Below are 27,112 nucleotides of genomic sequence, written 5' to 3' on the forward strand. Positions count from 1 at the left end.
TCGTACGATCTGATCATTAGCCTGTACAGGACAATAATGGAGTTTATCCGCAGACTGTCTTTATGTATTGGAGGCCCAGTGCTGAGGGCATGATGGGCAGAGTTACCGGGCCAGTGGTGGGAGTACCGCACACGGGGAGGTGCTGATACTGACAGCTCCAGGACCTGAGGGGGAGGAGACAGGACAGTCCCGGCTAAGAACATGCAGCCTCGTCGCCTCAGCAAGCGCTCCGTCCTGGGCAACAAGCTGGGACCGGGGAAGCCTTCCTCCTCCTCCTCCTCTTCTTCTTCTTTTTCTTCTAAGTGTGGCATGAAGGAGACTCTGCCAGCGCTGGGCACGGGGTCATGTGCAGGGCACGGACGTGGCGAGGAGGAGGAGGACGACGAGGAAGAGGAGATCGATGTGGTGCAGGACGAGGAGGCTCAGAGACCCTCGTACCCCCGAGGTGTGAGGTGTCCGTACCAGGTAGGTGCCAGGCAGGCAGGGGAATGCACTGGAGTGGGCGTGCTGGGGTAGCCATGTGCTGCAGCAGGCTGCTTGTTTCTGTGCTTGTAACAAAGGAAACTACTTCTGCTCATGTAGAGAAATGTCTCCAGATTTACTGATCTTCCTAATGGGGCTTTGTGCTGCTGCTGCCCCTTCATCATTGCCAGGGGAAGCAACACATGCCCTGATGGGGGGCATAGCTGGGGGGTGAGCCCTGGGCTCCTGCGATCCATGCAGCACTGGCCGGGGCTAACACACCCCCTTTTCTGGAGGAGAGAGAAACACGTGCCCTGGTAATGGCTTTATCTGTCAATGTACCCAGTGCTGGGTGCCAGGCTCTCCTAAAGTCTGTCTTTGTGTGTGACAGCGGCAGCAGCACCCATGGGAGTCACCTCTGTGCCCAGGGACTGTGGTGACAAAGGCTCCGGCCGCCTATAGATGTGATGATAAACAACCTGATGTATCTATCATTGGCATCTAATCGCATCCCATGCCCCGTAAACAAAGCAATCAGTGGCCAGGCTGCCAATCTGATGAAAATCCACCAAGATCGATGCCCGTCACATTGACTCGCGCTCCATCAAGTTGATAAAATGCTGCTGTGAATACAAATAGCAAAAAAATGTGTTGAAATATTCTAGATGTGATTGATCGTATGTGATCGTTTCATTGTCATTGATGTCATGATTATCAGAAAGGATGCCAGCATTGTGCCAAGCTGATCTCTATGTATGTACAATGTATAGAGAATGTGTCGCATTGTGGTATATGGGTAACATGTAACGTGTGGGTCTTTGTGTGACAGTGGCACCCCCGGGAGTCACCTCTGGGGCACAATGTTACTGTAAGGAAGGTTTATGGTGCAGTGTAGTAATGGACTAATCTACTAAACATCCTCCGTCATCTCCCCAATGTAATAAATATCCATAAAACCTTCTTATAGTGTGAACTGCGATCATAATAGAAGTGTGGAGTGAATGCATGAAGTGGGTGTGACTGGTACTCAGGACTTGTGCTAATGTTATGTCAGTGGAAAGACCATACTGGATAACAAAGAAAAGGCCCAGCACGTATACCGTGCAGCGTACACATAAAATCACCTGTATAGAGAAATCTTCAAGTTGTCTTCTTCTTCTGTCGACTTCTCAAGTGCAATCTGTTTGTGGAAAAGCACTAGAACAACTAGATGGCAAACCCTTATATCTGCAGACATATTGGTTGTCACCTAGCTTTCCCAGATGCAGATATAATTAATATGGCTGAATAGAGAGAGACGCATTGCAGCCTCTGCAAAAGACCACCACTCTGCAAAGACCATCCCTTATCTAAACCAGATTTACAGATGATCGGTCCCACCATATATTATGAATACTGATCACCCCCTACAAGATGACTTTCCAATTAAATTTTTAGGGTTTTGTCTTGGAGAGGTTTCACCGTACTTTAGAAATGAATATCTCCAGGTTAGAGGTGAAGAGTCGGGAACCTGAGCGGCTTTTGAAATGTGACTTGAATTTACAATATGAATTGTGTGTGACAAAGCAATGAAGTGAAGGAAAGGGGCTCGATCAGAGCCCTAAACCACTTGTAACAATAGGACTTGTTGTTTCCTCCATCTTCTTTCTATGATCAGAGGGTTGAATCTCCATCCTTGTGTGCGGGGCTGTGGAGTCGGAACCAATTTCGACTGGAGTTGGGAAAAAGTTTCTGACTCCGAATTTGAAATGAAATGATTATTTATTATTATATTATACAATTATTAATATTCTGTAATTTATTAGATACATAGTTTGTTACGTATTTTATTTCATAGGAATCTAACACTGGCTTTTTAATACATTAGAGGAGCCTTACTGCTTCTGTCTGACAATGGCTGTCAGTCATTTATGAAGGAGTTAGAGCAGAGTTTAAGTATGTCTGTGGAAGTTGAAGTCAGAGTTGGTGGTTTGGACTACCAACTCCATAGCTCTGATTTCTGGGCCCGTGGAGAGGGGATCTCTGTGCAGTCTCTCCAAATATGCTGAACTTTCCAAGGGCCCCATAGTAGGTGCATGGACAGCCTCATTTAGCACATTTTATCCTGTGTCATATTTGCCATAAAGAGTCTTGTAAGTTTTGTTTTAATTCCATTCCTCATTGTAGAAGTTAGATCGGAATATAAAGAAGTAACTATTTGGTTGCCTGTTGTATTTTAATGCTGGGGTACACTTCCAACTTGCTCTAGGTTCACCCTAGTGTCGTGGTCTGTGTTGTTTGGGTCCGTCAGAGAATCTGAATGGTGGAGAGCCAGACCACTAAAATGGTCACACATGGAAACCTGTGGACCTGATTGACTATATTGGGAACCGTTAGGTGTCTGCCGTACAGTGACAGAGACAAAAGTCTTTTCTCTCTGCTGATATTGAACGTTATCTGTGACGGAGTCTCTAATGGACACGCCAGCACAGTTGTGAACCCATTATAAAGTTTTTGGAATTGTTCCCATTTGTCTTGTGAGTGTGGGACTTTCTGATTCAGAGTGGTTGTCCAACAGTCCTGTCAGCAGAATATGAGCTGCTGTATACTGTCTTTCAGTGGTTCCTCAACTATAGTCCATAATGACAGCTGTCAGCAGCCCATCCAAGGTGATGTCAATAAAAAGGGTCATCCGACTAAATTATAAAAAATACTGACTAAAAAAATAACTCCCTTTGTAAATGTTCCCTATTCCAGCAGTAACAGCCCTCTTCCCGCCATTTTCAGTCTTTGCCTGATGACGTCAGGTATACGCTGTAGCCAGTCATTGACAGGTGAGGTGTATACAACAACAGATGTATGCCTGACAGCGGTCATGGGACTTGTGCGCTACACTGACAGCTGAGGCCAGTGACTGACTATAGCAATTACTTGGCCATATTTTAAAAAAAGAAATAAATTATACCATTTCTTGGCTTTTTTAGTTTCAAAAGTATTTATTGAAAAAACAACAACAATAAAGAACATAAAGCAAACATAAAGATAGTCATAGAAATAATGAGTAAAGGCGGAGTGATTTCTACAAAATATAAAGAAATAGCGACAAGTCAAAAAGTAGCAGACTTTTAAAACATGGAGTAAGATACAAAGATGTAGAAATCAATATGTAAAAGTCAGGAAAAAGGGGAAAGGGAAGGGAAACACAGCCCAAGCACAATATTGTATGAATTTCATGAAAAAACACTCATGGTCCCATTGGAAAAAGACGTTGCCTGGATCTCCAAAGTTTCCTCCGACCCAGGAAACAACCCTTAGGGAAATATTCAACAAAAACGCAGAAGGAGAATCCAGCAAACTTTCTTCCGGATAAAAATGTTTTCTTTTCTTTATTTAGATCATCATGTTATAAAAACATACACTCCAATGGGATAATTAAAAAATAGCATAGTTGTCCAAGACTGACGCATTTCGAACTGTGTCATAGTCGTAGTTCTAAGACTAAGGGATGTTGGACCTATTGATAGAAGGTGTCCAAACTTTAGCAAAAAGTGGGCAAGTATCTGAGATGGTGGCATTCATTTTTTCATGCAGCATTATGGAATCATCTCTGCGCACATCGGTCAAGGAGAGTTAGGACCTCTTCCAGTTAAAGGAAACATGGATATGCGCAGCCATCAGAATGTATTGAAGTAGTTTATATTGGGCATAAATAAGCTAGTTGGCTTGTGGTTTAAGAGAGAGATAGGGGCAGACAATGGGAACGTCTGGTCAAAAAGCCATTGTACCATTCTGTGGATAGCGAGCCAAAAGTGACAGGCATATGGGCAGGACAACCAGGTGTGGAGAGTCGTGCCTAGGGCATTACAACCCCTAAAACAAAAGAGGTCATCCTGATATTTTTTAATGAGTTGAAATTTTCTTTTTATAGGACTTAAATAAGTTTAAAAAAAGTCTACATTTTTAGGACAAATGTAAAAATGAATTAACATCATTGATTTCGCCACATCAGTGATCACACTTGACTTCACATTATTTTAAATAAGTGCTCAACAGAGTAAGACAGTGTGCCAGCACTGCTGCTTTTATGTCCCCCCCCCCCCCAATATTAAATAACAGCTAATCAAAAACTCTTGTGTACACCAAAATGGTGCCAGTGATAATTTAAATTTGTCCCACAAAACAAACTATCCACCAGACGGTAAAATATTGCTTTTTTTTGACACTTGTATTTTTTCAACGGCCAAAAACACTGCGTCCTGCAATGTGACCTTATCAGAAATCTTAGACATTTATGGTATATCCACATAATGAGTCATTAAAGGGGATGTCCAGGATTCTAGATTTTAATGCACACAGCTGGGGAAGGCTAGAAAACGACCTCCACCACTCTGTTTGTATAAAAAACTTCCACCGCTATGACATGCCATCAGCGGGGCCACTTCAGTCAATCTTTGGTCTGAGCAGTGTTTGACTGCAGCAGTCCCATTAACAGGACATCAGCACAGCAGATAGATTGGGTGGTAGATATGGGTCCCACAATTATTTTCAGGATGAGAGTCACCCATCTCCCCTCAGTAGTGATGCCATTGGCTGCTGTTCACACGGCCGTTTTAATGCATTGATTGGTTCAGTGTAAAGTTTTCATAATTGCCCCCTCCCATCACCGGAGAACACGAAGACAGAGTTTTTGTGTTAAGCTGTTCCCATGTAACCCTGCCCATGTCCTCTTTGACTAAACCCACTCCTATCATGTCCCTTTGTCCCCTAACACAGTAGTAGCACCCTTCCATGTATAGCATACAGTAATGGTGTCTCCACCAAACAGTATAAGGACCATTTCATGGTCTTTCCAAAGTATTATGCCCCATTCAAGGCCTTCATACAGAATAATACCCTCTTAGTGGCACCCACAAAGTATAATGGCCCTTAGAGAGTGTTAAAAAGTGTAATGCTCCCTTCAAGGCCTCCACACAGTATAATACCCCCTCAGTGGCCACCACAAAGTATAATGCCCCTTAGTGGCCCTTGAAAAGTTTTATGCCTTCATAGTGCCCCCATAAAAAATAATGCCCCTGAATGGACCCACACCACATAAACACCTCAGTCATCACACAGTGAAATACCCTTGCAGTGGCTACTTTACTATAATGTACCCTGGGGCTCATAACACATTATGGCCCTTCACATACTAAGATGACCTCTTAGTGGCCTATTATTCATTAAGATGACATTTCATGTCCCATTACATCTAAAGATGGCCCCTCCAATAGACCATCACACATTAAGATCACCTCTCAGTGGCCTGTCATACATAAAGATGCCCCCCCCCCCAGTGGCCCATCACACATTAAGATGTTCCTCCAGTGGCCCAGCACACATTAAAGGGATTCTACCATTAAAAACTTTTTTTTTTGTCACTGACACGTCAGAATAGCCTTACTTAAGAAAGGCTATTCTTCTCCGACTACGCATGCCCGCGGCCACAAGAAAGATGGCCACTTACACAGTAAGCGGCCATTTTCTTGTAGCCTGTGGGCATGCACAGTCAGCTCTGCCCATGGCCTACAAGTTTCACCGCCTACGCCAGAAGAAGACGCATGAAGAGGACATTCCAGAAGAAGATTGAGGCGGCACTGGAGAGTTCTCTCGCAGCATTGGGGATGCGCCCAGTGCTGCGAGAGAACTCATTTGCATACCGACGGAAAACGGAATTTTAACTGAATGGCGGGGCGAAGAAGACATCTAAAGGTAGGAGAAGAATAAACCTTTCTCAAGGCTATTTTTACGTGTCGACGTGTCAAAAAAATAGTTTTTAATGGTAGAATCCCTTTAACATGTTCCTACTGTGGTCCATCACACATAAAGATATCCCCTAATAGCTCATCACACATATAGATACATACTCGCCTTGTAACATTTCCAAAGTACTACTTGCAGCTCACAGGGTGAAATCAGTGGCCATGGAGGGGGATTTGGGGAGGCAGTCCAGCATTATGTGTGAGGGGAGGTAAACAACATCAGACGGCGTGGCATTCAAAATGTAAGACACTTGTGGATCTATAGATGGGGAAAGCAGCTGCTTAGTCAGGTCCTTCGGGGAACGTAACCTCACCTGAAAACTCATTGAGGTGGACCAAGACTTCCTGAGAGATGAATATGAATTGTCCTTACTTAATTGTTCTTACATATGAGGGACTTCCTGGATCATCTAGTCTAGTCTTTGCCCAGTCTAGATTAGGTCAGGCTGGCCACATGGAAGTTTTTTGTTGTCGTGGGAGCAAGAAAATAAGTTGCAAGATAGGGTGGGTTGTCCTGGAATGAGGTAATGGGGACCAGTCAAAAAACGGGAAAGCCTAAACCTGGCAGAAGATAGGAACAGAGGTCTTGGGAAGGAAGATATAAAAACAGCTCCCTTGACAAATCCTGTGCTGGCCTGTGACTGGAAGACACTAAGCCCTCTTACCTGTGTCAGGAGGTCTTAAAGTTTGTGATTTGTTCTGGCTTCATCAGGAGAGGCAGAAAATGTTGGTCTAGTTCCTGCCAGAAGCAGATGAGTAAATTAGAGAGCTCTGAAATCAGAGATAAAGCCTAGTATCATGTATGGACCATCCTAGCACTTGATGGCGGTGCGGCTGTCAGGGATTAATACCCAAGGGTTCAGTCAGGGGGTGGGGCTATAACCTTTAATAACGGCGTTTTATTAGCGTATTATTTTACTTATTTTTTTTAATATAAAAAAAAACAAAAAAAACTTTTGCAAGTCTTCAGTAGGTGATACCTTTTTTAATGGCTAACTCATAATGATGACAGAATATGACGTTTCGAAGCTTTCCTCTGAGCTTCTTCTTCAGATATAACTAAAAAACACTTTCTAGAGGCTGCATATTTATGTACAACAGGACACAGGGGTAGGATTACAGGAGGGAGGGGGGAAGAGGCTTATTACTATATACTTATAACAACAAACAATCAATTGCCAGATCCCCCAGTTCTTATCTTAATGGCTGTCTTAATGATGTGTATAAAAAGACATAAACCCATGTGAGATGTTCATCCCATTGTCCAACGTCTGGAATAGGGTCATGGCCTTGTACTCATAAATCAGTCGCTGTTTCCTTGATTTAAAGTTCCCTTTTAAGATCAAGATTTTCATGTCATTGGTGATATTATGATCTTCCTGGCAAAAATGATTTGGCCAAATCCAAATGGAGATTAAAACAAAATGGAACAATATCGAGGAGAGCTCCAGGATAACATTACTACAATACTATGAGAAACTGCAGAAATCTCTGATCCTCAATAAGCGAAAGAAACTCCACAGACTGAGACTTGCTGCAGGATTCTACAAGAATACACACAAAGCAAAACATATATCTAACAACAACCGGGACCACTCACACGTGGATTTGGAAACACAGAACTGTGTTATCAATCTCTCCACCTATGAACCCACCAAAGCAGAATTTGGGGTACTCTCCAGGGGACTCTCATTTTGTCCTTCTAAAACCATGGATAAAATTGAACTGTGCAGCAACATGGAGGATTTTTTCAGGAGACTGCACCTGAGGGAATATTTTCATGACACAGATGACACAGAGGAGACTCAACCTACCCCTTCAGAGATTCCAATCTTAGCAAAAAAGGAGACATCTGATTGGACACCTCCAACTGGATGAAATTTTGATTTGGATAATTACATAGACTGTTTCAGACACATGGTCAAAGCCACTATACTGGATACAAATAAAGCCCTGCCGTCTAACATCAGCGCCCAGGAAAGAAGGGCCATAAAATCTCTGAGAAATAATGACATCATCATTAAACCAGCGGACAAGGGTGGCGCTATAGTCATGATGAACACATCAGACTACATACAGGAGGCACACAGACAGCTGAATGACACACACTACTACTCCAAGTTGGATTCAGACCCCACAGTGGAGTACTCCAAAAAACTAAAAAAGGTTATCTCCGGCCTATCTGATGGAGCAATAAGCCTAAGCAGCCTCATACCAGCAAGCCCTAGGACAGGGACTTTTTATATGCTTCCAAAACTGCACAAACCTGGGAACCCAGGGAGACCGATCATCTCATGTGTTAGGACTCTCACTGAACAAATCTCTGGATGGGTGGAGGGCACTCTGAAACCCCTAGTGAAGGATACAGCCAGCTACCTACAGGATACTACAGACCTATTAAACAAACTATCCACTATAGGTCCCCTTCCAGATGGAACCATCCTGGCCACCATGGATGTAGAATCCCTGTACTCCAACATCCCACACCAGGACGGTATAAATGCCTGCCAGTTTTTCATGGAAAAGCGAGGTATGAACGCTGAATCGGTGGTGAAACTGACAAAATTCATCCTCACTCACAATTACTTCTCCTTTGGTGACTGCATCTATTTACAACGGACCGGCACCGCAATGGGGAGCAAAATGGCGCCACAGTACGCTAATCTCTTCATGGCCAAGCTTGAGAGTGACTTCCTATCCACCTGCACCATTAGGCCTCGGGCCTACTATCGCTTCATTGATGATATCCTAATCATTTGGACCGGGTCTGAGGAACAGCTGAAAACCTTCCATGAACAGTTCAACCAGTTCCATCCCACCATCAACCTGACGCTCAATCACTCCTTCTCCGAAATAAACTTCCTGGATGCAGTCATCAAGATACAGGACAACAAAATTGAGACATCGCTGTATCGGAAACCAATTGACCGCCCTACGTACCTAAGATGGGATAGTTTTCATCCTAAACACATAAAGAACTCCATTGTATACAGCCAGGCCATCAGATACCGTCGCATATGTTCAAACCCTGCAGATAGGGACGAACACCTTGGGGGCCTCAAAAACACATTCTTGAGGCAGGGTTACCATCCAAGAACAGTTGATAACCAAATCACCAGAGCCACCAGGATACCAAGATCGGAGTTATTAAAATACAATACCAAACAGGAGAACACTCGGGTACCCCTGGTTGTCACATACAACCCCCACCTGGAGACGCTGAGAGGAATCACACGCAAATTACATCCACTACTGCAAAAAGACAACCGTCTAAAATCCATATTTTCTGACCCCCCTCTCCTATGCTACAGACAGCCACCAAACCTCAGGAATATGATTATTAGCAGCTCACTGTCACCTCCAACTAACAAAGGAACATTCCCATGTGGACAGAAGAGGTGCAAAACCTGCCCGCACATACTGACCACTGACAGGATAGAGATACCAAACTCTAACAGGGAATATAAAATCCCAGGTGTGTTCACCTGTAACACACCTAATGTGGTGTATTTGATCATTTGCACCAAATGTTCCACTGAAAATCTGTATGTTGGAGAGACTGGTCAGAAACTCAGAATGAGAATTAATTCACATCGCCATACAATCAAACAACAGAGAACTGATCTTCCCGTGCCAAATCATTTTTGCCAGGAACATCATAATATCACCAATGACATGAAAATCTTGATCTTAAAAGGGAACTTTAAATCAAGGAAACAGCGACTGATTTATGAGTACAAGGCCATGACCCTATTCCAGACGTTGGACAATGGGATGAACATCTCACGTGGGTTTATGTCTTTTTATACACATCATTAAGACAGCCATTAAGATAAGAACTGGGGGATCTGGCAATTGATTGTTTGTTGTTATAAGTATATAGTAATAAGCCTCTTCCCCCCTCCCTCCTGTAATCCTACCCCTGTGTCCTGTTGTACATAAATATGCAGCCTCTAGAAAGTGTTTTTTAGTTATATCTGAAGAAGAAGCTCAGAGGAAAGCTTCGAAACGTCATATTCTGTCATCATTATGAGTTAGCCATTAAAAAAGGTATCACCTACTGAAGACTTGCAAAAGTTTTTTTTGTTTTTTTTTATATTTTATAACCACTGGCTAACACGGTACCAAAACAAACATTTTTATTTTTTTTAGTTATTTTATTTACTTTTTAAAGAAACTTTTTTTATTATATATATATATATATATATATATATATATATATATATATTTTTTTTTTTTTTCAGATTGTGTCCCCATAAGGTCATAAGAAACCTTTGGGGACATCTGATCACTTTTTTTTTTTTTTTTTTTTTTTTGTTAGGGAGGCTGATTTCCACTGCAATTGAGGCTGGTACATTTAGCCTCAGTTGCAGGAGGAATCCAGCCTCCTGCACGCTGTATACGCAGTATACAGAGCTGATCTGGGTCCTGTAGGACCCAGCAGCTCCTGCAAGACGCTGCTCCTGGTGGATCACGTGACCGCCGGGTCATAGGGAGGCCCCATCTTGGCAGCGCCCATAGCCGTGTACTGTATACAGCGATCGAGAAGGCAGGGAAGGGAATAAACCTGAAGTTACAGCCAACTCCCAGCTTCAGCAGCTGCACAATTTTGTGCAGCTGCTGTGTTCTGACTGGACGTACCGGCACGTCCTGTCAGAACTAGACAACCACTTCCCGGACGTTCATAGTCTATATTCAAAGTAGAAAATTCAGTTGCCACTCACCATATACACCTGGGAAGTCTTCGGGGTGTGCGATTTGTGCTCCGGGACTCAACGGAGCTGGGTAATATATAATGAAAAACAGATACGTCTCCACAGCCCGGCTTCTTAAAATTTAACTTTTAATCCATAAAATTTAAAAATTGTAATGTGAAAAGAAGTAGAAAAAACATACAAAGTGAAAAATAGAAAAAGCTGAAAAAAATACGCAACTAACGCGTTTTGGGATTAATAATCCCTTAGTCTTAGCATAAATCCATCCTATGCTCTTGTTCATAGTCTATGGCCGGTCCGGAAGTGGTTAATTTAACTAAAATAAATGTAAATACATTGAATGCTTACTTATTTATATAGTGTAATGGCTCTCAGAAAATTCCCTAAAGCCCCCTGGGAAGACAAAATCAAAAATATTCTCCTGGTCATCTCAGTAAATTTGTCAGTAAATGGATTAATTTACAAATTTAGCATGCCGGCATGTCTTTTATTTGTCTTTTTTTTTTTTTTTTAGCTGAAATGACGGGAAAAGATATTTTTTGTCATTTTTACTGAATAAAATAAAAAATTCAGCAAAAACTGTGATAGAAATGACACTGGCAACATTGCAACAAGTTGTAGGGTTCTATCTTTACGATAGGCTGTCAGAGCAGAGGGGTATTACCTCGCGGTCCCATGACCTGCCTGACAGAGTAGAGAGATATTAGCTGTCTGTCCTGCCTGCCTGCTCTGGGCCTGTGACCTGCTAGAGCTCAGGCGTTGTCACAAAATGATGTCACTACAGTGTTTGGTCATTCAGAACACAGAGGAGGAAGAGGAGCCTGTTGATGCCGCCTGGAATAAAGTGAAGTAAGCTTTTAATTTTTATTGATACAAATGGGGAGCAGTCTAAGTCTGAGGACACAGCTGGAAATATAGGGGGTGCTTAGGGAGAACATGCGGTAGCACTATACTATTTGAGGGCAGATGGAAAGCATTATATTGGCACACATATGGAGCATTATATTGTAAGGGATAGTTAGGGGAGCATAATACTATGAGGCACGAAGGGCAATATAGGGCAGATGGAAAGCATTATACTATATGGGGGCAACTAACTACCCCCATATAGTATATTGCATCCACCTGCCTCATATTATATAATACCCCCGTGCCCGCTATAGCACTATGCTCCATAATGCTATATGGGGCACGGGGGTATTATATAATATGAGGCAGGTGGATGCAATATATTATACAGGAGTAATTAGTGGAACATAAGAGTATATGGGGAATTATATAATATAACTTAGATGGAAAGCATTATACTATGTGGTGGCAATTGGAGAGCATTATACTATATGGAACAAAAGGAAAGTTATGTTATATGGGTGCACTGTTATATGGGTGCACATTGAGAAGCATTATACTATACTGGGACACTGGGGGCGTTATACTGTATGGGGGCATTAGGGGAGCATTATACTACATGGAAGCACAGAGGGGACATTATACTATATGGGGGCATAGGGAGCTTTATATCATATGGAGCAATATGACAGTACAAGGGAACTTTATAGTATACGGGGCAAAAAGGTAGCATTATACGATACATGTGGACAGAGGGGGCATTATACTGTATGTGGATAACAGGAGAGCATTATACTGTACTATATGGGGAACATAGAGGAGCATTGTACTGCATGGTGACATATTGGGTACATTGCACTACTATTTACTAATACTATATTGGAACACATAGAGGAGCATAACACTATATGTGGTCACATAAGGGATCATTATACTATATGGTCGCACATGGTGGCACAGAGCAGTCATTATTCTATAAAGGGGCACAAAGGGAAGCATTACATTATATGGCACATAAGAGGGCATTATACTGTATGGTCTTACATGGGGAGCATTATAGTATAATGGGAAATGGAAGAGCATTATACTATACACGGGAACAGTGCTTTATACTATATGGGGAGACTAGGGGGCATTATACTATATGGGAATAATATGGGAGCATTATATTAAATGGGGCAAATAGTGGAGCAATATATGATATTAGGCACAGAGAGGCATTAGAGGAACATTATATTATATGAAGCACAGTGGGGGAAATATTACAGTATGGGAGCACATGGGGACCATTATACTATGTAGGGGCATATAGAGCAACATTATTACTCTATGAGAGAACATAAAGGATCACTATACCATAAGGGGGTACATAGATGGGCATTATACTATATGGAAGCGTTATAATTATATGGGAGCAGATGTAAATCATTATTACTATTTCAGGGCACAGAGAGAATAATTATTACTACATTGGGTACAAAGGGGGCATTATTTTTATATTGGGGCATTATTTTTATGTGGGACCTTGTACTACATGGAAGCATCATTACTATATGAGGTACATGGAGAGAATTATTACTATATAGTATTACTATACTATTATATGGAACACTATAAGGAGATCTTTTACTGTGCAAATCAAAAAAAGGCGGTGCTGCCACCTGCCTGGGGTCAAGAAAAGTGGTAAACGTGACACAGATTTGAAAAAGTAGCATTTTTTTGCATAAAGTATTACGCATAAAAGTGTGGTAATTATTATTGGTAATACTGGCCATGGTATTTTCGTTTTTTTACAACATGGCCATAATCATTGTTCCTTGCATAATGGTGCTGTTCCCTAACTATATAACTTTTTATTTAGAGATGTATTATCACACAGTGACCCCTTCGTTCGGCTGAGAGTCGCACCCGTCTGTTATCGGTGGCCATTAGTATTAGGTTCTCAGAAAACCCTTTAAAATTTGTAAGCAAAACTGTCACCACAACCAGACGGCTAGTCTAGCTCATTGCAGTATTCCTATGTTCACAGCTCCCTTTTACATGTGAGAGTGTTAAAAACCAGGAGATGAATAATAAGCAGACTATTATTTAGATACCTGGTAACCTAAATTCCATAATTCACTGCATGTTTATAGTGTGGAGCACATAATGGGTCCTGACACTGATAACTATTATGCAAGCAAATGAGCTGTCATATGTTATTCTCCCCTGCCGAGCCAATGACACAATCACAGATGCACAGCACATAGATGGAGCTTTTCACATCTATTTCATTATATGTCTTTTTTTCTTGACTTGTTAGTCATTTCTGCTGGGGAATACATTGATGGTGCCAGGCAACAGAATTTTCTCTGAAAACAATAGACTTTGGTTAAATCTGCTATGATAAAGTTGGAGCTGTAAAAATAGGAGAATCATAATTATGTCCAAATATCTGTTATGTAAATGATTTTCTGTCTGTTTGTTCTCTATGCACGACCAAATAACTGGACCAATCCTCACCAAATTTGGCACACAGGTACATTAGGTGTCCAGGAAGGTTTTAGACTGGGTCTCAGCTCTCTAGGATGTACTGTTCCTGAGATACAGTATTCCCAAAAAATGACCTGCATTAGCCAATAGAAGCCTGCAGGTCTTTCACTCATATTCCAACTGTGATACACACAGTCACATGTCACTAATCAGCCAATAGAAGCTCGCAGGCACTTAGTCTCCACATGCACACAGCTTTACTTTATGTTTCCATAACAACCCAGCCATTTTTCTTCACTGCTGTAGGTCAGCTTTAAAGGTGCAGGGCGCTGTGGATGACACCGTTAAACAGGGTCACATACACACAGCTTTACTCTAGTTATCTATAACAACCGATTGCAGGTTTTTCACTGATATCCAAACTGAGATACATATGATCACATCACACTTATGGACCAATGTAAACTTCCAGGTTCTTCAGTCTTGACATACACACAGCATTACACCAGTTTTTTTTTTTTCCATAGAAACACTCCTGCAGCAAAACGCATGGCTGTTGCTCAAGCTGATGAACACTCTCACTAGACCCAAGCCCATCTCCAATCTGACAAGGCATGTTTTTTTCAACACACACACACACACACACACACACACAAACGACATACAAAATAGATCAGTTCAAAACTTGCCAATTCTTATGTGGCCACTACACAAACAAAAAATGAAATATTCCTGTGCGAAGCCGGGTCCTCCTGCTAGTAATTTATAAGTTTGCATGAAGGATTACAAGGCTGGCAGTTGTATGGACAACATACAGTACATTATAGTTATCCTACAATGGATACGATTGTTGTATACTAGTATGTCACATTGATTAGATGTATAGTCATGATTCCAATCATGAGTTTCATCTGATTTCCCTTTGATTTTGATGTCTTACTCCGGGCTAGGCATACATCCATCTATACTGACCAGTCCCCCTTCTTATGTGTGTTGCAGCCTGACTGTTCTTCAGCATGGTGTTCTTTAACATGAGGGCGTAACATGCAGCGCCCTCTTGAGGTAGAAGTGGAAGTTGGCAAGCACAGGAGCAGGGATAGGTGACTGAAATATCATCTGCTACCTGATGGAATAGCTAGCTACCTATTCCATCACTGTGTGGGGGCCAAAAAAATGGGCACTATACCGTATGGGAGCCAGTAAAGGAGGTGATATACTGCCGGGGCCTGTAGTAATGTGTTCTTTTTTTTTAATACACATGAATTGCCGAGCAGTGTTGTCCGTCCATTTTTGTTCCGCTCCCTGTTGTCTATCATAAAAATACATTGGTGACAGTGCGATGGAGTACTGAACAGTAGAATAATAAGTTAATACTATTAATATAATAATAACAAGTTTGCTATAATCGTTGCTATAAATATGCCGTGTCATATACATTTCCCCTGGTTAGACCTGTATGTTAAAAGCAAGCCAATAGTAATAACCATTATATAACCATATTTTTTTATTATAAATAATCAATTGTGTAATTGTAACACATAAAATCACACTACAGTCTCCCAGAAAATCACACCCAAGGTGTCATGTTCACTAAGAAATACCGTGAGTTCTGAAATAGGACATTTAATATGAGAAAGCTAAACTTAGGTTTAAAGCAACTTTAAATATTACAATAGTCAGTTTCTCTTTCAATGCCTGTTGGTATGTGGGTGCAGATGGTGTCTGCTGGACAGCCCTACAGCCACATGGCGACTTTCGTAGTAACAGATTCAAAGATTGCAGTATCGCCCTGTCTGCATCACATCTAATAAAAGCAACTGTGACACAATCGTTGCAAGAAAGTCAAACTTGATGGATTTATTGCAGTGCGACTGCAGTTACTTTCTACTGATGTGATGCAGGCAAAACAATACGGTTATCTTGAGTTTAGGGGCAAAAAGGGGTAATTATATTTTGTTGGGGTATTATACTATTTGGGGACCATTAGGGGAGAATATATGTTGTGTGGGGGGCATGATACTGTGTGGAGGGCACAGAGGGAACATTATTCTATGTGTGTACTAAGGGAGTATTATATTGTGTGTGGGCTACAAAGGGACATTATACTGTGTGGGACCGCAAAAGTTTCATTAAACTGTATGGTGGCCATTAAGGCATCTTATACTGAATGGAGGCCAGTAAGGGAGCATTATATTGTGTTGGGATATTATACTATTAGAGTTTGTGCAGCACTAAGGGGGCATTATACTATGTGGGGCAAATAAGGGATCATCATACTATGTATGGGCCACAAAGGGGCCATTAAACTATGTGGGGGCCACAAAAAGGACTTATACTGAGTGAAAGCCCGAAAGGATTAGGAGCATTATATTGTGTTGGAGTATTATACTATATGGGGTTCACTACAAGAATAGAACATTGTGTGGAGGACATTATACTATGTGGGGGCACAAAGTGGAAATTGTACTATGTGGGCACTAAGAGAGCATTATACTATGTGGGGGTCACTAAGAGAACATAACATTGTGTATGGGCCACAAAATGGCTTCAAATGGCTGTACGGTGGGGGTGCCAGGGGTCAGACTCCCACAAATCTTATAATGATTAGCAATCTTAATACAGCTGTATGGACTGTTCCTGGCATACGAAAATACCTTTTTGTGTCACAGTACAGTATTACTTTCAGAAAATCAAGTCGTAATCCCCAAGCAGAAGTTGTTTGGTGCTCTTAGGTTGTGACTGCACCTACCAGGTCACCTGTTTTTGGTTGTGATCATGTACATTGGACTTGTCAATCTTTATTTTAAGGGAAGAAGCTGGGTGGTAACCACAGGTAAAAATGGGTGCTCTGGCAGGCATGGCACCAAACAGCTCGTTTGTATACGGACTAACAGCTGAATTTCTTGGCATCAGGATTGCAAATTATACGAAAAAAATGTATGTTCAATAGGTCACTAACAGCCCCTACCACAGCCTATAAGTGGTTTAGGAGTGATTTTAGTGGTGATAGACGTCTATTAAAAATTATATTATCCTGAAACAAAAATTGGAGCTCATGTCATAGCAAGGCATGCGGTAGAAGATTTGCTGACTCGTCTTTTCCATTCTACTCTAAAATCTTAATTATTATTGAATTTGTTGGATCAAAATTGATTTGCTGAAAAATATGTGATGTGAAATGAACAATGAAAGTTTATCTACATATAGTAAACTATACAGTGAGCAATGCTTACTTCAATGCTCAAATACAAATTTAAACCTTAATTTACTTGAATTTTTTTATCATAAGTTGAAAGATGTTCAGGGCAATTTGTTCTCTGGGTGTATAACTCTTCATACATGGTGTCCTATCAGTTTTTCTGTTGTTAATAGCCTTCTTATGGCTGCAGCATATTTTGCATTTTTGCCATGGGTCTTGTACAATACAGAGCAGTCAGTCCCCAATCAATTATTACTACTATTGGTATCTATCTGCTAGTAATATATACGAAACATAACAAACAGCCCAAGTGACATAATATAGGAAATCCAGTGACACTGAAGTCCAAATCCAGGTTATGGTGCAGCTAATAAGATCTCTTACACACAGAGATATCTGAGCATAATCTGGAAAGCTGCTTGCTGTCTATATAACATTCCATCAGCAATAACACAATCAGCTGTGTGTAGACATGTACTGTAGAGGCAGGGTCAGACTGGGGTGTCTAGGGCCCACCAGTGGAATTGTCTCTAGGGGCCCACCGCCAGGACCCTGCAGATCAGCGGTACCGAGACACGACGGCTAAAGGTAATAACATGTCAGGAGCCTTGCTGCTCATGTACTATACCATTGGCACCACTACACTACCTAAACCTACTGCTACACCTTGTATGGCAAGAGAACAGTGCGGCTCCTAGAAATGTTACCATTACCTATAGCTGCTCTGTCCTGGAAAAAGCTGATCTGCAGAGGTCCTGGCTGTTGTATCATCACAGATGTAATATTGATGGTCTATCCTAAGGACAGGCCATCAATATTAGAAAGAGATTAGAAAGATTAATAAAGATAAATCCTTTAAAGTGGTTGTCCATGAATTGGAGCAACTCATGAGCCAGGGGGGAGGTGTAAAATAAACAACAAATAAAATAGCATACTCACCTGTCTCCGTTGTCTGCCGCCAGTGTCCGTTCAGTCTTGTGCTGGCGCCTCCTTGCTGGGAGTCCTGTGATCACTGAGACCAATTAGGTACAGGATTTCCAGAGATGAGTTGCCGCCATGAGACTGAACAGATACAGGCATGGGGCAACGGGGTGCTGGGACAGGTCAGTATACTTTTAAAAAAAATTTTTTTATACACCTCTCTGGTGGCTGCTACAGTGATAACTCCAGTTTATAGACAACCTCTTTTAAGGGGTTTTCTGAGCCAAATCTTGTATGGCCACTGCTCCCCATCATACAGTGGTCTCTTCACTGGTCCCCCATAATGTATGGGGAACAGTGATGGGGCCATTATATTGTGTGGGAGCAGCGATGGGGTAACATCCTGTGCGGAAGGGGATGTTAAACTGTGTGGGACATATTAAAGGGGTTGTCCAGGGTTAAACTTTTTTATGGCCTATGCTCAGTATAAGCCATAAATACCTGAAACCCCACATTGCAGAAACACAACGTTTTTGGCTACTACAGAAAAAAAAAATGTGTTTTACAGAATCAACAAAGTGAATGAAATTTACCTCATCCACACGTTGCAAGAAAAAAAGAACGGCCAGAACAGTCATAAACTCTAAAATGTGTGCGCTTCAAAAAAAACATGGCCTGTTACTTTCAGCTACGAATTCGGGAGGAAGCACAGGGAAAATGCATGAAAAGCGCAATGAAAAACACTGTAGAAAAAATACTTTATGATTCACCGCTTTTTTTTCCCACAGGATTTTTAGCTGAGTCTCGCTGTTGGGCCTCATCCTGATCATCTCAATATACTGTGTACTACACCATAAGGCCTAACAATATACTGTGTACTACACTGTAAGGGTGCATTCACATGGTGGAAAATGGCGGTGAATTTGGTGTGGAATTTCAGCACTGAAAAAAAAGCCTCCCATTGATTTCAATGTTAGCAGAAAAAAGAATCCATTGAAGTTAATGGAAGGCTTTTTTCAGCGCTGAAATTCCACACCAAATTCATCGCCATTTCCTCCGTGTGAATGGACACTAAGGCTAAGGCCCCATGTAGCATCCCACAGTAAAAAAAAAATGCTGCAGGAAAAAACCCCGGCGGCAACACATCAGTTTTTCCCACACCGCTTATTGCAGAAACTCCAGAGAGGTTTCCTCTGAGGACTTTCCGCTTCCTTTATATCTATAGGGAAACCGCCGGTGTGTCTGTAGGTATAAGTGAAATGCTGCGATTTCCAAAACCACAACAGTTTTAGAAATTGCAGTGTGTCCACTGTGTGTATTTTACTGCAATGTGTGGATGGGACTAGCATATACGGAGCAAGGTGGCACTATTTAGATGAGCAATAGCCTGGAGTAGGGGCGATGAAAAACGTAGTATAGGGGTGGTGCTCAAAGGGAAAAAAAAGTCCAAATAGTATTGAAAAAATAGAAAAAAAAACTTGGCACTCACCCTGTGCGTTAAAAAATCCCAACTTTATAGTAGATGTCCAAGTAAAAACATATACGGGAGGAGGCATGCTCAGTGAGAAACAGCGACAGCTGTTTCGTGCTGTTCAGCACTTTATCAAGCTCTGTCGCTCTTTCTCTCCGAGCGTGCCTCCTCCCGTATATGTTTTTATTTGGACATCTACAATAAAGTTGGGATTTTTTAACGCACAGGGTGAGTGCCAAGTTTTTTCTATTTTTTCAATACTATGTGGATGGGACTGCACACACTATATACATACACACTCAGGCCTGGTTCACATCTGCGTTCAGTAATCCATTCAGGGAACCTACATGGGGACCCCGCTAAACAGACTACCGAACACATTAGCAAACGGTGTGCAGTGAAAGCACACGGACCCCATAGACTACAGTGTTGGCCAAAAGTATTGGCACCCCTGCAATTCTGTCAGATAATACTCGTTTTCTTCCAGAAAATGATTGCAAGCACAATCTCTTTGGTATTAATATCTTCATTTATTTTGTTCGCAATGAAAAAACACAAAAGAGAATGAAAAAAAAATCAAATCATTGATCATTTTACACAAAACTCCAAAAATGGGCAGGGCAAAAGTATTGGCACCCTCAGCCTAATACTTGGTAGCACAACCTTTAGGCAAAATAACTGTGAACAACCGCTTCCGGTAACCATCAATGAGTTTCTTACAAGGCTCTGCTGGAATTTTAGACCATTCTTCTTTGGCAAACTGCTCCAGGTCCCCCCTGAGATGTGAAGGGTGCCTTCTCCAAACTGCCATCAAGAGACCTCTCCACAGGTGTTCTATGGGATTCAGGTCTGGACTCATTGCTGGTCACTTTACAAGTCTCCAGTGCTTTCTCTCAAACCATTTTCTAGTACTTTTTGAAGTGTGTTTTGGGTCATTGTCCTGCTGGAAGACCCATGACCTCTGAGGGAGACCCAGCTTTCTCACACTGGGCCCTACATTATGCTGCAAAATGTGTTGGTAGTTTTCAGACTTCATAATGCCATGCACACGGTCAAGCAGTCCAGTGCCAGAGGCAGCAAAGCAACCCCAAAACATCAGGGAACCTCCGCCATGTCTGACTGTAGGGACCGTGTTCTTTTCTTTGAAGGCCTCTTTTTTTCCCTGTAAACTCTATGTTGATGCCTTTTCCTACTTTTGTCTCATCTGACCAGAGAACATTCTTCCAAAATGTTTTTGGCTTTCTCCGGTAAGTTTTGGCAAACTCCAGCCTGGCTTTTTTATGTCTCTGGGTAAGAAGTGGGGTCTTCCTGGGTATCCTACCATACAATCCCTTTTCATTCAGACGCTGACGGATAGTACGGGTTGACACTGTTGTACCCTCGGACTGCAGGGCAGCTTGAACTTGTTTGTATGTTAGTCGAGGATCTTTATCCACCATCCGCACAATCTTGCGTTGAAATCTCTCGTCAATTTTTCTTTTGCGTTCACATCTAGGGAGGTTAGCCACAGTGCCATGGGCTTTAAACTTCTTGATGACACTGCGCACGGTAGAAACAGGAACATTCAGGTCTTTGGAGATGGACTTGTAGCCTTGAGATTGCTCATGCTTCCTCACAATTTTGCTTCTCAAGTTCTCAGACAGTTCTTTGGTCTTCTTTCTTTTCTCCATGCTCAATGTGGTACACACAAGGACACAGGACAGAGGTTGAGTCAACTTTAATCCATTTCAACTTTCTGCAAGTGTGATTTAGTTATTGCCACCACCTGTTAGGTGCCTCAGGTAAGTAACAGGTGCTGTTAATTACACAAATTTGAGAAGCATCACATGATTTTTCAAGCAGTGCCAGTACTTATGTCCACCCCCTTTTTTATGTTTGGTGTGGAATCATATCCAATTTGGCTTTTTGATCATTCTTTTTGTGGTTTTCCACTGAAGACAAATTAAATGAAGATAATAATACCAAAGAATTTGTGATTGCAATCATTTTCTGGAAGAATATGAGTATTATCTGACAGAATTGCAGGGTTGCCAATGCTTTTGGCCAACACTGTATACTATATATACTTTCACATGTACATTATTATAGCATATATACTCACACATATATATTTATATACATTCATATACCATATATGTCATATATATACTTATATGAATGTATATGAATACTATATATATACTCACATATATACATACACTCACCCATACACAATAATATAGCATACTATATATACTCACACATACCTGTATACAAACACACAATACTTACACAGTATACAAGACACATACTTTAAACAAATGTACACACATATATACATATTAAACATACATATTTTACCAAAAGAATATACTCACCTTTGTCAGAAGCGAAGCATCGGAGCAGACTGTCCCTGTCTTCCCCACATGCTCCGATGTGAGAGATGAGGCAATAGTTTATGAGGGAGAAGGGGAGAAGTTCAGGCAGCACAGACAGGGAAGAAAGCAGTGATCGTTACAGCAGATAAGTGAGGAATTATAAGCGGCCATTACCTGATGCAGAAGCTGCACATGGTGTCCTCCTGTATATATCTGGAGGACACCATGTACACCTTCTACATCAGCTAATGGGGGCCCCTGTGTGTTGAGGCAAATGCATTGCTCAGGATCCTGTTCGGGCCCCTGTCCAATGTATCTGCAGTGGCTAAATGAAGAATTAACAGTCGGGGTCGAGTCCCACCAGGGGATTCACCGGTTCCCCGGTGGGCCAGTCCGATCCTGTGTAGAGGCTATAAAGAGAGACCTGTTTCTCTCCCTTCCACTCACTAGCTCCTCTTCAGCCTGATGGTTTCTAAAGATGGAATTTCCCTAGTAACAGGGAGTGAACTTCAAATTAGCAAGGGAGACACCTAGTTGCAGGAACTTCAGAGATTTTTCAGTTTAAAAACTGTAACATTCTTAAATAAAGTGCATTACATTTTAATCCAGAATCATATGCAAGACTGGAAAAACTTGTCTTGTCTTTGTTGTCTTCTATATATCGGTGATCTTACTGTGTTACTGTCATTTATACAGGGAACACGTGGAAAGGCGTACTGGCAATCTAAAGAGCATCATGGTGATATCCGACAGACTAATCATCGGATATATGACTTCAGTGACCATGCTGCAGAGTGGAAGAACACATCATCCATGGTCTTGAGGAATGGAAGTAGACTGGCAGATTCCGAACAGGAACTGAAACAGGAATGCACAAGATCTATCTCCTTATTGGAGCAGAAAAGGAAGGTTGTCTCGTCTAACATTGATGTCCCACAAGCCAGGTATGAATAAAATCGATATCTATATTAGTATATTTTATGAGGGGTGTTGAATAAGTTATTTACCTCCGTATGTTGTGTCAGTGTTAGAAAGCTGAGCTGGTCTGTGCAGGCTGAGACAGTAACAGTTCAGTCTGATCGAAGCACTGGAAGTAACAGGATGGCAATGCAGTACCGTGCAAAGAAGTCAAGGGATTTGGAGCGTTGTTATGTGAATAAATTCCTTACAAAGGAAGAAAAGAAGCCTAAATAAATCTAAGAAAGGATGATACTGTATATGGTGATGATGCACCTTCCTACTACCAAGTAAAAGTTTGGGTCAAGCAGTTTAAATGGGGGGTAGGGAATCAATTGAAGATGACCACATCGAAGCATCTTCAGAGGAGATGTGCCATAAAGTGGAAGGCATGATTTTGGTACATCATTGGGTCAAAGTCCATGTTATAGCTTATGCATTAGGCTTTGCAACTGGCATGGTGGCATCATCATTCATGATGGTGATGCCTGAGTAAAAACGCCACAATGTACCAACTCACAAATCTCACAAATCACAAGCTGCAATCAGGAAGTCGGCTTTATGGAACTTAACCATCCACCCTACAGTCCGCGCCTACCGTAGCTCCCAGTCATTACTTTCTTTCGTAACTTGATGAAATTTCTGTTTCGGAAATGATTTCCTGATGATAATGCACTGAAAGAGGCTGTAACAGGGTCCTGCAGCAGCAAGAAGTCTCCTTCTATTCTTAGGGCATCCATTTATTGGGGATGAAATGGAATAAGTGTGGTAAAGTCAAGGGGGATTACATAAAAAAATAGAAAGTACACCCCTCGTACATAGTAAAACAAAAACTTTACACTCCACAGTCAGTGCAAAAAAACGGAGGCTTAGGACTTGACAAATATAAAGAGGTAAGGGGCGCTATACAGGCACTGCATATCTCTTCCTGCGGGACATTAAAGGGACACATGAATGTTATCTCATATCTCACAAATAAAAACGTAAGTATGATGCCCAGTGTCGTGTGGGCGCAAGAGATCACACACCCACTTCCCAAGTTAGGGAGAAGAAACAAGAATCACCGGGGGCTAAAAAAAAAGGGGAAATATTTTTGATCATGGTAAATACATAGAACCTACAGCATGTCAATTGTTTCTTCTCCATAAGAAAGTAAACTGTTTCATAACAGCCAAATCAGAAACTCCTCCAAAAGGAAGAATGGCCTATCTCCGTTTTGGAGATCCTGCACTTCATCAGATTTTTTTTTTTCGTCAAAACACCCATCTAAGGGCCCCTTCACACGGCGTATACGCTCACTGCTTTGGAGCGTGTAAACGTTCCGTAGCAGCGGCGTCTAAAAGCAGATCGCATTGATTTCTATGGGAGCCGGCATACGCGCGCTCGCCATAGAAATGAATGGGCTGCTTTTTCCATTCATTTCTATGGGGAGCGCGCGTCTGCCGACTCCCATAGAAAACAATGGGAAGTGCTTTTGACGCCGCTGCTACGGAACGTTTACACGCTCCAAAGCAGTGAGCGTATACGCCGTGTGAAGGGGCTCTAAGTCTCCTGCAGAAATCACTGAGTGACTCACATGAAATATTCCATCCCTATTGTAAAAAGAGACTCTGCAGAAGCTGCAGGCTGTATTATCCATCTGTTGCTGAACATTATAATGTACATCTAAACAGCTGCCCTGTATTTCCCAGACTGATCATTGCCATGTGAATGGGACTAGCTGTATCATAGGGAGTTATGATGCTGTGAGTTTTTTTCCAGGAGGCCAAAAAAAAAGCATACTCGCTGTCTGGTCCAGTGGCACCTCGGGTATTTCCAGTGCAAGTCCTTGCCACATGTGAGCACTAAGGCCCATCAGGTGGAGTTGCAGATGAAGAGAGTGATGTCGTGGGTCATTTTTGTAGGCAGCTGAGGCTGCTAATTGGCTTCAGTGGTCACATGCCACGAGGACTTCTGCTAGAGCAAGCCCTGGAGCACCGCTGGACCGTACAGCGGTCTGGGAGACCAAAATGCCGGACACAGTTGAAGAGGTTGTCTCATCTCAAGGATCCTATCTATACTGGTAGCTTAAATAAATTAAAGACTTTTCCTAAATATATTGCTTTAGAAATGCTGCTTTGTTTGCTTGCTATGTGAACTTATTGAACCCATTGTTTACACAGCGTTGCTATAACCAAGGACCTGTGAGATAGGAAAAGTGATGTCACTCACTCACTGCTGTTGTCGGCAGGACAATCAGCTCACCTAATTGCAGTTTGCTGATAAAGAGTCTTTTATCTCTAAAAGTAAACACACAGATAACAATGAGTCCATTCTCTACAAGCATGTGCATATTATCTAATCTGCATAAGTATTGTGATACTTCTCAGGCCCATTCAGCAAGAGGAAAGCAGGAAGAAATACAGGAAGTGAGAAGAAGAGACAACAGGCAGACTGCTGAATCAGGGAGATGGGAAAACCCCTTTGAGTATGTTTTTGTTTTTCACCTTCCCTGTCCTTCTGGAATAAGTTGTAAAAAAAAAAAAGGTGTAATTCCTGGGCAACCTCTTTCTTAGCAAACAAAAAGATTCAAGAATGGAATGATTTTCCTATTCCAAATATCACTTAGATAGTTGAAGTGAACAACTAAAACATAACTTTGAATGTCTTCTTTTATACTGATATAAAACACTCAGTGAGGATAATGATTGTATCGTTGCCACTATGCACATAGAATACTCATATCAACATTGTAGTGAATGGGACAACCTGAGGCTATAGCGTGCTGATTTATAGCAGACTTTCTGCTTCCATTATACCTATAGAGAAACTGCTGGTGCTTCCGTAAGTATAATTGGCATGCGGCGATTTCCAAAACTGAGATGGGGTAGAAAATTGCAGCGTGTCCGCTGTGCGTGTTTTTCCGCAATGTGTGAATGCGATTTGCTAGAGCCATACACTTTGCAGGGACTGTAAGACCCCATAATTTTTGCCACAGCGTTTACACCGCCACCAGATCGCAACACATATACTATATGGTGCCCTGGCCTAAAGAGGACCTTTCACTACATTCACCAGCTCCAAGTAGGTGATGCTTCACAGGTTCTCATGCAACTGGATTTTTTTCTCTAGCCCTTTCCATTCCTGAGCAATCAGTGCAGTTAGTCACGAGGCTCTCTTTCAGGTGGGTGGTCTCAGGAAGGAGCAGACAAGGGGGTATGATTCTAACACAGTTGATGTTCTTACTTTCACAATGATATGTTGGCAGGTTTAAGCACTAACCATATACTAATATTCAATATTACTATATTCAATTATTGTATATTTGCGGGAGCCCCTTTAAGGGTCCCTGTATGAGTGCTGTATTTTTTTAATTACCGTTTTCTGAATATCTCCAGAACAAGTTATACATCGTTTCCGTTCACAGAGATACAGAGTCCTATCATTGTCAGAAAGTGAAAGTGTTCGCGCTTGTAATACCTTTGCTGGCATCTTTGGCAATTGAGATTAACAGCTTAGCTAAATGAGGCCACGGAAAGGACCATAAAAAAGAAATTCTAAACCATTTTGTCAAAAGTGTCATTTAAATGGTAATTTACTTTAATTATAAAGTGTATATGTGATTTACCGATATACCGGGGCTCTGTTCATGGGCGAATTATCTGGGGGTAGCTTTAATAGGGTTTCCATATTCCAACCTTTAAAATATAATCTTCTGTCTGTGAATCTATTGAATTCATAATTTATAGAAAGAATTAAAGGCTGAGTGTGATATAAATGTGTCTGAAGTACTTATTCCAACTATTTCTTTCATCTGCAATACTTTCAAATAAAACTTAATCAGAGAAAATATAATCTTGTATGTGATAAAAGAGAGAGGGAACTGCTCTCCAGCGACATCCAGCGAGAGCCTACAGATAGTTATGGAGGTTGCACGATGAGCAGTGCCATAT

At 41.7% G+C, this 27,112-nt stretch overlaps 1 protein-coding gene across 1 annotated transcript in view; it reads left to right on the forward strand.

Moving 5' to 3' along the window:
• The first annotated feature begins 201 nt into the window (after positions 1-201).
• ZNF704 (zinc finger protein 704) overlaps positions 202-27,112 on the forward strand; it is a 74,340-nt gene continuing 47,429 nt past the window's right edge. The window contains exons 1-2 of the mRNA XM_075272120.1: positions 202-465; positions 22,920-23,167. Of these exons, the coding sequence (XP_075128221.1) occupies positions 202-465; positions 22,920-23,167 (512 nt within the window). The remainder of the gene's footprint in view (positions 466-22,919; positions 23,168-27,112) is intronic.

Source organism: Leptodactylus fuscus, chromosome 4, assembly GCF_031893055.1.
Source record: "Leptodactylus fuscus isolate aLepFus1 chromosome 4, aLepFus1.hap2, whole genome shotgun sequence".
Taxonomy (NCBI): domain Eukaryota; kingdom Metazoa; phylum Chordata; class Amphibia; order Anura; family Leptodactylidae; genus Leptodactylus; species Leptodactylus fuscus.